At 40.4% G+C, this 14949-nt stretch overlaps 1 protein-coding gene across 1 annotated transcript in view; it reads right to left on the bottom strand.

The window, feature by feature from the left end:
* ZSWIM5 (zinc finger SWIM-type containing 5) overlaps positions 1-14949 on the bottom strand; it is a 184584-nt gene that overhangs the window by 68531 nt on the left and 101104 nt on the right. Inside the window, 1 exon segment of the mRNA XM_017881686.1 lies at positions 2162-2518. Within this exon segment, the coding sequence (XP_017737175.1) occupies positions 2162-2518 (357 nt within the window).

Genomic DNA, 14949 nt, shown 5'->3' with positions numbered 1-14949 from the left:
GCCCGCCACCTCGGCCGGCTAGTTTTTTGTATTTTTTAGTAGAGACGGGGTTTCACCGTGTTAGCCAGGATGGTCTCGATCTTCTGACCTTGTGATCCGCCTGTCTCGGCCTCCCAAAGTGCTGGGATTACAGGCTTGAGCCACTGCGCCTGGCCAGCAGGCACATCTTACATGGCTGAAGCAGGAGGAAGAGAGAGAAGGGGCAGGTGCTTACACACTTTTCAATAACTGGATCTTGTGAAAACTCACTCATTATCAGGAGAACAGAAAGGGGGAAGGATATCTGCCCCCATGATCCACTCACCTCCCACAAGGCCCCTCCTCCAACGTGGGAGATTACAACTGGATATGACATTTGAGCAGGGACGCAAATCCAAACTGTATCAGTTATCGTCCAAAAGAGAAAGGTAGTTTAGGGAAACTCAAAAAACTTTAGAGAAATTCAAAAAATTCTTAAGTCATATGAACCTAGGTTATAAACAACTTCCTTATTTATAAAGTAGAAATTATTATACCCCACAAAGTAGTTTTGAAGGCTAAATGAATTAACATATATATAGTCCTCTGTGGACAGAAAACCAAACACTGCATGTTCTCACTCATAGGTAGGAATTGAACAATGAGAACACTTGGACACAGGAAGGGGAACATCACACCCTGGGGCCTGTTGTGGGGTGCAGGGCAGGGGGAAGAATAGCATTAGGAGAAATACCTAAACGATAAGTTAATGGGTGCAGCAAACCAACATGGCACATGTATACCTATGTAAAAAACCTGCACGTTGTGCACATGTACCCTAGAACTTAAAGTATAATAAAAATAAAAAATAAAGTGCTTTGCATGATGCTTGGAACACAGTGGGATCTAAAAAGTAAAATGAAAACTGGCTTATATAACTCTTCTTCTTAAAGTTTTTATTTTTCCTTTTTTTTGAGATGGAGTCTCGCTCTGTCACCCAGGCTGGAGTGCAGTGGCATGATCTCGGCTCACTGCAGCCTCCACCTCCCAGGTTCAAGCAATTCTCCCACCTCAGCCTCCAAAGTAGCTGGGATTACAGGCATGCACCATCATGCCTGGATGATTTTTGTATTTTTAGTAGAGACAGGGTTTCACCATGTTGGCCAGGCTGGTCTTGAACTCCTGACCTCAAGTGATCCACCTACCTTGACCTCCCAAAGTGCTGGGATCACAGGCGTGAGCCACCGTGCCTGGCCCCTTCTTTAAAATTGTCAATGGTTTTCTAGATTAGGCTTCTACAATCTCGTTTCATTATAAAAACAAGCATTTGTTTCAGACCTGTCTGTTGTTGCTACTAGGTTATAAGCTACTTTAAAAACCATGTCTGTTTTAGACCCTCAACAATCAGAACTACTCCCTGCACATGGTACTTAATAAATTTGTTTACTGAATGAGTGAACATAAACTCTTTCTCCATTAATGCACCCCCAATATATAGTTCATATGCACAATGCTAACACATGCTCCTTAGGATAACTCTGATGCTAATATAGGGTCCTGAAATATCAAGAGAATTCTCATATCCATCTCAATTCACTGAATGATACAAATTATTTTGTGCTTTCTTTCACTGTTTGAATACTTCAGGCTCCTAGGGACAGGGACTGCACCGACAAAGTCCATAAACTAGACCAATATATAATACTATCATTCTCTGTTCTTTTTCACCAAAATCTTTTTGAGACACACAGTTGGACTGCTTTAAGAAACCTAGAGTTGGCCGGGTGCGGTGGCTCAAGCCTGTAATCCCAGCACTTTGGGAGGCCAAGACGGGCGGATCACGAGGTCAGGAGATCCAGACCATCCTGGCTAACATGGTGAAACCCTGTCTCTACTAAAAAAAAAAAAAAAAAATAAAAAAAACTAGCCGGGCGAGGGGGGTGGGCGCCTGTAATCCCAGCTACTCAGGAGGCTGAGGCAGGAGAATGGCGTAAACCCGGGAGGCAGAACTTGCAGTGAGCTGAGATCTTAAACACCGTTGTTTGGATAGAATGAAATGATTAAAGTTAAGTAACTGCAACTGTAGAAATATCCCAATCTCCTAACACGCAATAAAGCAACAAAGTAGAGGTAAAAGGGTTGCTCTGGTGACAGTGGTGATGAACAAGACTTTTTTTTTTCAATAAAAAAGTTGAATGATTACCGTTTACTTGGTTGATTTCTGAGTTGGAGGATAGAATCTCATCTGCCAGTTTCTGTGCAGTAGGAAGAACTTCAGTGTGGTGTGCCGTGATTAAATATTGAATAAACTTTTGTAGCTGGTCCCTATTCATCTGGAAAAGGGTTTCGGAGATAGGAAGACGCAATTTCACTTGGTCTGGTTTACGGATCCTGTAGAGTGAGAGTGCTACCACATGGGCACAGTAGAATATGTCCTTGTTCCCACAGCCACATGTTACTGAGGTGATTTTGCATCGATCAAAACTGATTGCAACTTTGTAAGTCACTGCTGGTTCAGAGGCAGTGGCCAGCTCAGTTACTGTGCCACTCAGATGAAAGCCTAAGGAAACAAAAAAGAAACTGTGTTTAGAGATTCTATAGTAATAAACTTAAGATTCTCACTTTACATGTGAATTCATCAATTCATAAATTATGTACTGGGTACCTCCTACACATGTACATGATAGGCTTTGCCATAGACACAGAGGTCAATGAAATTCCATTACTGCTCTGAAGAAACACACAATATAGAAAGAGTCCCTACCCTGGAGTTCATGAACCTCCTGAACTCATACTGATTTGAAAACTTTAGCTTGTATGTGTATACATTTTTCTGGGGGGGTGGGGGGGATAGTTCATAGCTATCATCATAGTCTCAGAAAGACTAAGAAGGAATTCTAAATAACTTAAAGACTCCTGCAGTAGATTTTCAGCTCTAGGTGGCAGGCAAAGACAAGTCTACAAATAATATCTGTATTATCTAGAGTAAGGTAGATGTCACAAATGAAAGAGACTCCAAAATGCCAAGAGGAAGGACAGAAGGAAGATCAAAGAAGACTAAGGAAAATAATTCTTCTTTAAAACATAAAATTCCACGTGGAATACATAAAAGGCAAGAAATTTAGGACATGAAAGGCACAGCTAGGTGCAATGAAACTATGTAGTGTTACACCTCTACTCACTAGGCACACAGTGACAGTAATTTTGAAATGCAGGGAGAATCCATTTTTAACTTAACAAAATTAAAAGATAAAATCAATAGCAAATCAATTCTATAATATTAATTACTCTTCATTGTTATTTCTATCTCTCGGGTCTTGCTCTGTCACCGAGGCTGGAGTGCAGTGGTGCAATCTCAGCTCACTTCAGCCTCTGTCTCCTAGGCTCAAGTGATCCTCCCACTCTCAGCCTCGAGTACAAAAATACAGGAAAATAAAGGAAAGGCTAATGAAAAAACAAGCCAGGCGCAGTGGCTCATTTTTGTATTTTTAGTGCAGACGGGGTTTTACCATGTTGCCCAGGCTGGTCTTGAACTCCAGGGCTCAAGCAATCCACCTGGCTCAGCCTCCCAAAGTGCTGGGATTACAGGCATGAGCCACCATGCCTGGCTATTCTTTACTTTAAATATGATTCTTCTTCTTTGAAAAGAATATGTATTCATCTAATCATTAAGTTATTCAACAAAAGTTTAAGGAGACCTTAAGTACTGAGCTGCTAGGCCTAGGGATGCTAACAAAAAAGAAGATATTTGTGAAGCATCTGCTATGTAGCAGAACTGTTTTGGGTACTTTTAATAATTTATCACAGCAACCTTATAAAATCAGTACTATTTTCCTTATTTTAAAGGTATGTAAACTGAGGTTCAGAAAGTTTAAGTAATTTGCCCAAGGCGCTAGCAAATGTGACAAACCTGAGATTTGGAACCAGGAGGTCTGATTGACTCCAATGTTAATTTTCTTTTCATTGTATTTCATTACCTCTAAAAGGTGCCACAACAAAGTTCTTTTCAAAACCCACAGACATGCTTAGTGCAGTGGCTCATATATGTAATCCCAACGGCTCAAGAGGTTCAGGTGAGAGGATTACTTGAGGCCAGGAGTTGGGAGACCAGCCTGGGCAACACAGTGAGACCCTGTCTCTACACAAAATTTAAAAAAGTATGTGCCGGTATGGTGGCACATGCCTGTAGTCCCAGCTACACATATAAGTAAATGGTTACAATATGATGTGCCAAATGCTATAGTAGAAACAGGCACAAAGGTGAGACTAATTTCAGAGACTTTCCTGTTTAACTGGACTATACACTGTGAACAGAAAAGCAATTTTAAATAATCTTATATCTGTTGGAGAAATATTTGTCAAGTAATAAAAGGTATATATGTAAGTTTCAGAGCTACCATTGTGACCTGGCAGAATCAACAAATGCAGAGAAAACTTTCCAAAATTCAAGTTTCAGACAGTTATGGTTAATTAAAATAAGACCCAAATTTACAAGTACACTCATAAAACCTAGCCAAATTATCACATAAAGGTACATTTATGTCTAATCCAAAGAAAGGTACACATTACTGAAAACATTCAGATTAATTTCCAGAGCAAGAAAAGATAAAATAAATTCACTAACTTCATAGCCTCCAGGTTTGGTTAAACTCCAGAGAGGCTTTTCTCAGCAAAACAAGCTGCAGGTTTAAAATATTTACTATCACTTGTTTAAAGCAAAGTCAAAAAGTTACATTCAAATTAATTATAGGTAAAGATTAACTATAGGTAAAGACTGCCTTCACTTAAAAACTAAGGAAGCTGGGCAACGTGGCTCAGGTGCCAGTACTTTTGGAGGCCAAGGTGGGAGGATCGCTTGAGGCTAGAAGTTAAAGACCAGCCTCAGCACCATAGCAAAACCCCATATCTACAAAAAATCAAGCTGGGTGTGGTGGCATACACCTGTAGTCCCAGATACTTCAGGACTGAGGTGGAAGGAATGCTTGGGTCCAGGAGTTTGAGGTTGCTAGACAGCTGTGATTGTGCCATTACACTCCAGCCTGGGATACAGAGTGAGATCCTGTCTCTTTAAAAAAAAGAAAAAAAAAAAAAGAACTAAAGAAGAGAGCTGTAGGGTTGGGAAGCAGCTCCTCTCCAGACCTATACCCACCAGACACTGCCAGCAGAGTAATATATAGCAAAGAGCACATTACACTAGGAATAAGGCAGCTAGAACCTGATATTTATTATGGAGTCTTGGGCCACCCACTTTACAACTCTTGAGCCTTAGATATCTTCTAAGTAGTATAATAATACTTGCTTTGCTTACCTCTCAAAAGTACTCTGTAAAACTATACTACATAGTGTATTACTAATGTTTTTTTTTTTTTTTTTTTTTTTTTTTTTTTTTTTTTTTTTTTTTGAGACGGAGTCTCGCTCTGTCCCGGTGCTGGAGTGCAGTGGCCGGGATCTCAGCTCACTGCAAGCTCCGCCTCCCGGTTTAGACGCCGATTTCTACTCGCCTACCAGCCCTCCCGGATGTAGCTGGGACTAAGCGCCCGCACCTCGCCCGGCAGTTTTTTTGTATTTTTTAGTAGATGACGGGGTTCATAGTGTTAGCCAGGATGGTCTGGATCCTCCTGACCTCGTGATGCCCCGTCTCCCGGCCCTCCCAAAGTGCTGGGATTCAGGCTTGACCACCGCGCCCGGGCCGTATTACTAATGTTTTAATGCAATTATTGTTAATGGCTCTCCATGTAAAGGGGTAAGAGACAACTTCCCCAATGGCCAAGTTTCACAGTGGTTGAAAACTAAGTGCTAAGAAAGTACATTCTTAATTTCCCTTGCGCCATTCAGAAGTATTTAGTACATTGTTGAGAAATGACTTGAGTCCTGATATAAAGACCTCACAGAAGGGCTACATTAAAATTTCAAACAAAATGGTAATGTCAATGTGGAAAAGCCTAGTTACTAAGCCCCTGAGTCTAAAGGTGGCTCATGCCTGTAATCCCAGCACTGTGGGGGGACAAGACAGGAGGATCACTCGAGGCCAGGAGTTCAAGACCAGCCTGGGCAACATAGCAAGATCCTGTCTCTAAAAAAAAAAAAAAAAAAAAAAAAAAAAAAAAATTGCTACTCAAGCCCAGGAGGTTGAGGCTGCAATGAGCCATGACGACACCACTGTACTCCAGATTGAGTGACAGAGTAAGACTCTCTCAAAATAAAAACAAACAAACAAAAAACAAACAAACAAACAAAATGATATATAGAAACATTTTTGCTTCATCCGTTCGTTTTAGGCACACTTGGCTTGCAGCAGCACAGTCTCTGAGCCCAATTTCTCCTTCCCTTCCTGTGTGAAAACTGAGTAAGAATATTGGTTAGATTTGAGAATGAAATAGTCATCAATAGGTATCTTATTAGGACGTAAGGCTCATGAGGTCAGGGCTTTCTCTGAGTATTGTTCATCACTAGCATTAAAAAAAAAAAACCACCCTGGTTGTATATTTACAAAAACATTGGACCTCAGCTTCTACAGTTTTAAGATGAGAGGCTGGCCTAAATGATCTCCATGGTTTAATCCTGTGCAGATACATTATGATTCTATAGTGACTATCACTGAATTTCCCACAATGTTAGACACAGAACTTTGCATATTATAGTTATTTAATAAATGGTGGCTGATCTTACAAAGCAAAGCTCTTTTACTTAGCCTTTATGAGGGCTTCCTATGTGTTAGGCTCCATTCTAAGTGCTTTATATGCATTAACACATTTAATTGTCACAGTGTTATGAATTTGATAGTAGGTATGATGGTAAGTTTTGTTTTGTTTTGTTTTGTTTTGAGATGGAGTCTCACGCTGTCGCACAGGCAGGAGTACAGTGATCTGATCTCGGCTCACTGCAACCTCCACTCTCTGGGTTCAAGTGATTCTCCTGCCTCAGCCTACCGAGTAGCTGGGATTACAGGTGCCTGCCAACACGCCTGGCTAATTTTTGCATTTTTAGTAGAGACAGGGTTTCACCATCTTGGCCAGGCTGGTCTTGAATTCGTGACCTCGTGATCCAAACCCCCTCAGCCTTCCAAAGTGTTAGGATTACAGGTGTGAGCCACCGCGCCTGGCCCGATGGTTAGTTTTACGTGTTAATTTGACTAGGCTATGGTACCCACCTATTCAACCAAACACTAATCTAAGTGTTGCTGTGCCGGTAATTTGCAGATGTGGTTAATATTTACAATCAGTTGACTTTATCTAATGCAGATTATCCTCAATTATATGGGTGGGCCTCATACAATCGACCGAAAAGTCTTACAAGCAAAAGTCTGAGGTTTCTCTGAGAAATAAGAAATTCTGCCTCAAGATTGCAGCACCAGGTCCTGCCCCAAAATTTCTGACCTGCTCTACAGATTTCATACTTCTCAGCTGCCCACATCACATAGGCCATTTCCTTGAAATAAATCCTATCTATGTATGTATATATATATGTATGTATGTATATATGCATGTATCTATCTATCTATCATCTCTCACTAGTTTTGTTTCTCTGGAAAATTTTGATTACTATTACTACTCCCATATTTATGTATGAGAAAACATAAGCATAGAAAGCTTGAGTAACTCATTGAAATGTCACTCTGCTAGGAAGTGACAAAGCCAGGATTCACACCCAGGCAGTCTGGTTCTAAAGCTCAAACTCTTAACTATTACATCATACTACATCTCTATAATATTGTACTATAGGCAATTAATACCACATTTAACTAATGGAATTATAAACTATAAAACAATATAACTAGAAATATTATTAGAAAATAACGGTCAGTTTATTAAAATTCTAAAATTTCAGTTTTTACAGCATCGGTAATGGCTTGAAACCACTAGGTTAATCTAGAATTAGAGCTCAAGTATCAATTTAGATTACAGCTGTCTTCAAAATAGATCAATATTAAAACCATCGAAAAACTTTCTGCAAAATATTTTTCAAAGCTAATTATACATGGCTCCCTAGAGGCTTTGGCTAGGGCTCATGATTGATGCTCTTGGGAACATGTTCATTTGAGCTGTGTAAATGTTTGGGCTCTGTCAGCTGTATTAACACTGTTACAGCTTATGCTTCGGACCTAGGCTCATCTGAAAGGCAGAAGGCCGTGTAAGTTTCCTTGTTGGGAGTTTCTTTTTCCCCTCATGTATCTTAGAATGTAAAAGGGAAGTCCCTTTCAAACATCTATACTCCTTGCCTTATTGTAACCTAGCAACATTTTTTAAAAAGCCTGATTACTCCTGAGAATAAAGCTAAGTAGACTAGGTTTAATGTAGTGTTTCTTTTCCATTGCAAACCTAACAGCCATAAACATGTCCATCAATAATCTATTAATTTAAGCAAACATGTAGAAGCCTTTTTTTTTTTTTTTTTTTGACACAGGGTCTTGCTCTATTATCTAGGCTGGAGTGCAGTGGCACGACCATGGCTTGCTGCAACTTTGACCTCCTGGGCTCAAGGAATTCTCCCAACTTAGTTTTCCAAGATGCCACTATGCCTGGCTAATTATTTTTTATTTTTTAATTTTTTTGAGACACAGTCTCACTCTGTCGCCAGGTTGGAGTGCAGTGGTGCGATTTCGGCTCACTGCAACCTCCAACTTCCTGGTTTAAGCAATTCTCCTGCCTCAGCCTCCCGAGTAGCTGGGATTACAGGCACGCACCACCACGTCCAGCTAATTTTTTATATTTTTAGTAGAGTCAGGGTTTCACCATGTTGGCCAGGATGGTCTTGATCTCCTCACTTTGTGATCCGCTTGCCTCAGCCTCCCAAAGTACTGGGATTACAGGCACGAGCACTGTGCCCAGCTGCCTGGCTAATTTTTTTGCATTTTTTTGTAGAGATGGGGTTTCACCATGTTGCCCAGGGTGATCTCAAACTCCGGGGCTCAGAAGGTTGGTTTTTAAAAATCTTTACTGGCTGGGTGTGGTGGCTCATGCCTGTAATTCCAGCACTTTGGGAGCCCAAGGTGGGAGGACTGCTTGAGCCCAGCAGTTCAAGACCAGCCTGGCAATCAAACAAAAAAGTACAGAGACAGGGCCAGGCGTGGCGGCTCACGCCTGTAATCCCAGAGCTTTGGGAGGCTGAGGCAGGTGGATCACTTGAGCTCAGGAGTTCAAGACCAGCCTGGCAATATGGCGAAACCCTGCCTCTATGGAAAGTACAAAAAATTAGCCAGGCGTGGTGGTGCACACTTGTAGTCCCATAGCCACAGTCCCAGCTACTTGGGGGGAGCTGGCTGAGGTGGGAAGATCACTGGAGCCTGGGAGATCGAGGTTACAGTGAGCCAAGATCATATCACTTTACTCCAGAACAAGGCAAGCAAAAAAAAAAAAAAAAAAAAAAAAAAAAGGACAGAGACAGCAGTATGTTGAGTCCCCATGATGTATACATCACTTAACTTCAATAATTATCAACACAAAGACAAATTTCTTTAACCTACTGTTTACCAACTCCTTTCCTACCTCCTCCATAGATTACTTTGAAAGCAAATCTTGCAAATATCATTTCATTGGTAAATACCTCCGGTATGAATCTCTAAAAGATAAGAAGTAAAATTAGTAATTCCTTAATATCAAATATTGAGTGTTCAGATTTCCATAATTAACTTTTCTTTTTCTTTTTCTTTTTTTTGAGACAGGGTCTCTCTCTGTTACCTAAGCTGGAGTGCAGTGGTGTGATCATGGCTCACTGCAGCCTCAACCTCCTGGGCTCAAGTGAACCTCCCACCTCAGCCTCCTGAAAAGTTGGAACTTTTCAGGTGCTACCATTCCTAATTTTTTTATTTTTTGTAGAGATGGGGTCTCAATGTGTTGTCCAGGCTGGTCTTGAACTCCTAACCTGAACTGATCCTCCTGCCTCAGCCTCCCAAAGTCCTGGGATTATAGGCATGAACCACTGTGCCTGGCTCTTTATTTTTATTTTTCTTTAACACAGGATGTTTGTTCAAATCAAGATGCAAACAAGGTGCAGACATTTAATTTGGTTATTATGTCTCTTAAACTACAAGTTCCCTTCTTCCCCAACATCCTAATATTGAAAAATAATAGTGAGTTCTAGAGACTTGATAAGATTTGGGCTTTTTGTGGGAATTACTTCACAGGCTGTGTTGCATACTTTCTATTGCATCACATCGGGAGACATATAACGTCTGATTGTCTTTCTTTTCATGCTGTTAGAAATGACCAGTGGGTTTTGGTGTTTTTGACCTGATCTCTCTCTTACAAAGTTCCTTGTCAGCTTTTCACCTAATGGTTTTAACAGTCATTGATGATGTTGCCTTGACTTATTATTTCATTAGGGGTGACTTAATTTTTTATTTAAAGTTTTGACTGCCTTTCTTTGATTTTAACACCCTTATCTGTAAAATAAAGAAAAAACCATGTAAAGTGGTTAGGTCAGTGCCTGGAACCTGGTGGGTTCTTAACAAAACAGTAACAGAAACAACTGCCACAAAATTGCTTAGAAACTCATGGGAAAACGATTACTTTATAGATGAAGTTTTCCCAAATATCATCTTTGTGATACTCCTTCATTCACATTTTCCTAAGACACAAAAAGAAAATACATACATTGTGAAGTTATTCTACTTATCAAATATTCAAATGCCCAAGAACTATATAGGCTTTTAAAACAGGCTATTTTATTAGTTATAGGTCTTCAAGTGATTAGGATATGGATAAATTGTGGGGAGGAATAAGCAGGTGTAAAGAGAAGCAATATATAATGTTAGATTTGGTAGTGTACCACAGTTAAAACACACACACGTGCGCACGCACACACACAAACACACACACACCCCTACCTGCTTTACTAGTGACTCCAGTGGGTCATAAAGGTAAAACATCCCTATTTTGTTCCTTCCTACAGTCTGTTTTTTGACGCAAAGCAGTCAGAGATGGTGGACCTGGTAGATAACTGTGTGTGTGTGTGTGTGTGTGTGTGTGTGTGTGTGTGTGTGTGTGTAAGAAAATGGACAATCAGGCAGCTGCTTGCCTTGTGGCCCTATCACCACACACACACACACACACACACAGCCCTTAAGTGCTTTAACACTGAGCAGGCCCTGTAGAAAGCACCAAACATTTTCAAGGAGTTCTTGTTTAGTTTTACAACCAGTGCATTTACCCACCCCTTGCCCCTCGGATCACAAAGCAAGCCTTGCCCTGAAAAGAAGAGATGCTTTATGCCAACTTTCTGTTCTATGGCTTAGACAGCTTCCCTACCTACCTGTAGACTGTCTAGAACTATAAGAATAAAACTCTACCACAGCTGCTTCTCCATTACATATCACACTGGCTGTGACATCTCCACTTCCAGAAAAATCACTAGCCTTCTATAAATACCTGCTATTATGAGAACCCCCACCAGCATGTCATCCTATAAATGAGCCATGCTTTCTTTGCCTTCAACGTGCTTCAAGTGCCACTTAGGCAAGATTTTAAAATGTATCAAAATGGCCTCACAGGCTCCTAACAACCAAGTACTTTGCAGGTGGTCCTTGCAAGAGCCAGACATGCTTAAATGTGCAGCAAGAGCTCTGAGAACCACAAGATCAGTAAGAAACTTAAAAATCCATGGTTTAAAAGAGTTCTGATTCTCCTACCTTCTAAACTGAGGACACGGGAACTCACTGAAATTGTTCACTTAACAGTTTTCCTTCCCAGGATTAAGGCTGGGGAATCCTGGGCATGGGCTGGACTCCACCTTGTATTAAACAGAAAGTACTAAAGACCATTTTTCTGTTTGGACATGTGTGACAGACAGATACATACAAATTTCCCCTCTCCAAATAAGGAAATTCTATGTTCTTCACAGCTTAGCTCAAATATCACCTCTATATAAACTACTTGGTACCCCAACTGTTGAAATGAATCATATTAAGTGAAAAAGCCTTAACATTGATGGGTATGGCGCTTATATTCTAGTTTATATGAGTGAGATTTTACTCAAAATCAAGTAATAAAGGACTTGAGACATAATCATTTCATAGATGAGGAACAAGGTTCAGAGAAGTTATGTGATTTGCCCTAATCTTATTGCATGATTATAGTCATGGTAACAGAAATTATTATAAAATGATCATAATGTCATATTCTGAAACAATGTTGGGCTTTAAAACTAGGAAAATAAATTTACAGCATTTCTTTCAACTCAATGTGCTTCCTTTTTTTTTTTTTCAGACAAGGTCTTGCTCTGTCGCCCAGACTGGAGAGCAGTGGTGCGATCTCAGCTCACTGCAACCTCTGCCTCCCAGATTCAAGCAATTCTCCTGCCTCAGTCTCCCGAGCAGCTGGGATTATAGGCCCCTACCACCACACCCGGCCAGTTTTTGTATTTTTAGTGGAGACAGGGTTTCACCATGTTGGCCAGGTTGGTCTCGAACTCCTGGCCTCAAGTGATTTGCCCACCTCGGCCTCCCAAAGTGCTGGGATTACAGGCGTGAGCCAACGTGCCTAGCCAATATACTCCTCCTCCTCCTCCTCCTCTTCTTCTTCTTCTTCTTCTTCTTTTTTTTAAGACGGAGTCTTGCTCTGTCACCCAGGCTGGAGTGCAGTGGCGTGATCTTGGCTCACTGCAACTTCTACCTCCTGGGTTCAAGCCATTCTCCTGCTTCAGCCTCCCAGGTAGCTGGGACTACAGGCATGCGCCACCACCCCTGACTAGGTTTTTGCATTTTTAGTGGAGATGGGGTTTCACCATGCTGGCCAGACTGGTCTTGAACTCCTGACCTCAAGTGATCCACTCGCCTTGGCCTCCCAAAGTGCTGGGATTACAGACATGAGCCACCGTGCCCAGCCTATACTTCTTAAATATAGCTAATTATTTATTTTGATCAAAAAAGAAAAATAATTTTTAAACATTCACAGTTTTGGGCACTTACCATGTACTAGGTACTAATTTCTTTTACATACTTTATATCATTTAACCCTCACCACCACATTATGTGTTTAATACTATTATTATCCCCATTTCTGTTGGTAAAGAAACTGAGACAAGAGCTAGGATTTAGAATTTGGACCTAGGAAGTTTGGCTTGAGAGTCTAACCTCCTAACAACCACATTTTATTTCCATTATAAATTTCCAAAACATCAATCTTATTTTCCTAGATCCTCTTAAAAAAATTTAGATCAAGGTTCATTCATTCATTCAATTAATAATTATTTAACATTTACTATGTGTTAGGTTCCAAGGATATATCTGTTGAAAAGACCTAATGATCCTTGATCTTATGGGATTTATCTCCTAGTTGTAGAGAAAAATAATTATTGAATTCTAATTGTGTTAAGTACTATAAAGTAGTAGTATAAAATGATAGGGTAGTATATAATAGGGGGGAACCTGACCTGATTCAGGGACAGAGGTGGTAAGGGATGAGTTTTTGAGGAAATAACATTTTGTCCAGAATTCTATAGAATAAGTAGGAATTGATTAGGTGAAAGGATGGAGAATGGCAGAGTAGTGGTAAAGAAGACTCCAGGCAAGAAAGAGAGAGAGAGACAGAAATAGAGAGAGACAGACAGATAGAAAGAGACAGAGACAGATATGCAGAAGTGCTGAGTCATAGAGGATCATGGAATGTTCAAAGAACAGAAAGAAGACCAGTGACAGGAAAGCCAACAGGAAGCGGTAAAGTGACAAGTGATGGAGCTGTAGAGTCAGGCAGGAGCCACTGATCTGGGGTTTATCCTTGGCTTCTCCTTCTGTTTCATATACAAAAGGTCACTAAATCCTGTGGATTCTGCCTCCTAAATATTTCTCCATTCTAGTTCCTCCCCTTTAACTCCCCTAACACCACCTCAATTTGAGATCATAATAATCTCTTGCCTGAGTTAACTAATATTCCTGCCTTTAAGTCTTATTTCCTCTACTCATCTTCCCTAAACACGAGCAGAAGGTCTTTCCAATGGGGAAATAATATTATGTCATTCCTATAAAACTGTGAACTCAGCTCTGCACCAAGCAGACCTAAAAGACATCTACAGAACTCTCCACCCCAAATCAACAGAATATACATTCTTCTCAGCACCACATCACATTTATTCTAAATTTGACCACATAATTGGAAGTAAAACACTCCTCAGTAAATGCAGAAGAACAGAAATCACAACAAACTCTCTCTCAGACCACAGTGCAATCGAATTAGAACTCAGGATTAAGAAACTCACTCAAAACCTCACAACTACATGGAAACTGAACAACCCGCTTTTGAATGACTCCTGGGTAAATAATGAAGTGTACCAGAATCTCTGGGACACATTTAAAGCAGTGTGTAGAGGGAAATTTATAGCACTAAATGCCCACAAGAGAAAGCAGGAAAGGTCTAAAATCAACACCCTAACATCACAATTTAAAAAACTAGAGAAGCAAGAGCAAACAAATTCAAAAGCTAGCAGAAGGCAAGAAATAACTAAGATCAGAGCAGAACTGAAGGAGATAGAGACACAAAAAACTCTTCAAAAAATCAATGAATCCAGGAACTGGTTTTTTGAAAAGATAAACAAAATAGACCATTAGCAAGACTAATAAAAAAGAAAAGAGAGAAAAATCAAATAGACACAATAAAAAATAATAAAGGGGATATCACCACTGACCCCACAGAAATACAAACTATCATCAGAGAAAACTACAAACACCTCTACGCAAATCAACTAGAAAATCTAGAAGAAATGGACAAATTCCTGGACACATACACCCTCCCAAGACTAAACCAGGAAGAAGTTGAATCTCTGAATAGACCAATAACAGGTTCTGAAATTGAGGCAATAATTAACAGCCTACCAACCAAAAAACGTCCAGGACCAGACAGATTCACAGTTGAATTCTACCACAGGTACAACAAGGAGCTGGTACATTCCTTCCGAAGCTATTCCAATAAATAGAAAAAGAGGGAATCCTCCCTAACTCATTTTGTAAGGCCAGCATCATCCTGATACCAAAGCCTGGCGGAGTGGCAGAGACACACACAC

The sequence above is a fragment of the Rhinopithecus bieti genome, unplaced genomic scaffold (genome assembly GCF_001698545.2).
Source record: "Rhinopithecus bieti isolate Rb0 unplaced genomic scaffold, ASM169854v2 scaffold_12155, whole genome shotgun sequence".
Lineage (NCBI taxonomy): Eukaryota > Metazoa > Chordata > Mammalia > Primates > Cercopithecidae > Rhinopithecus > Rhinopithecus bieti.
Note: the sequence above shows the minus strand (reverse complement) of the source record. Positions and strands in the feature narration are given on the sequence as shown.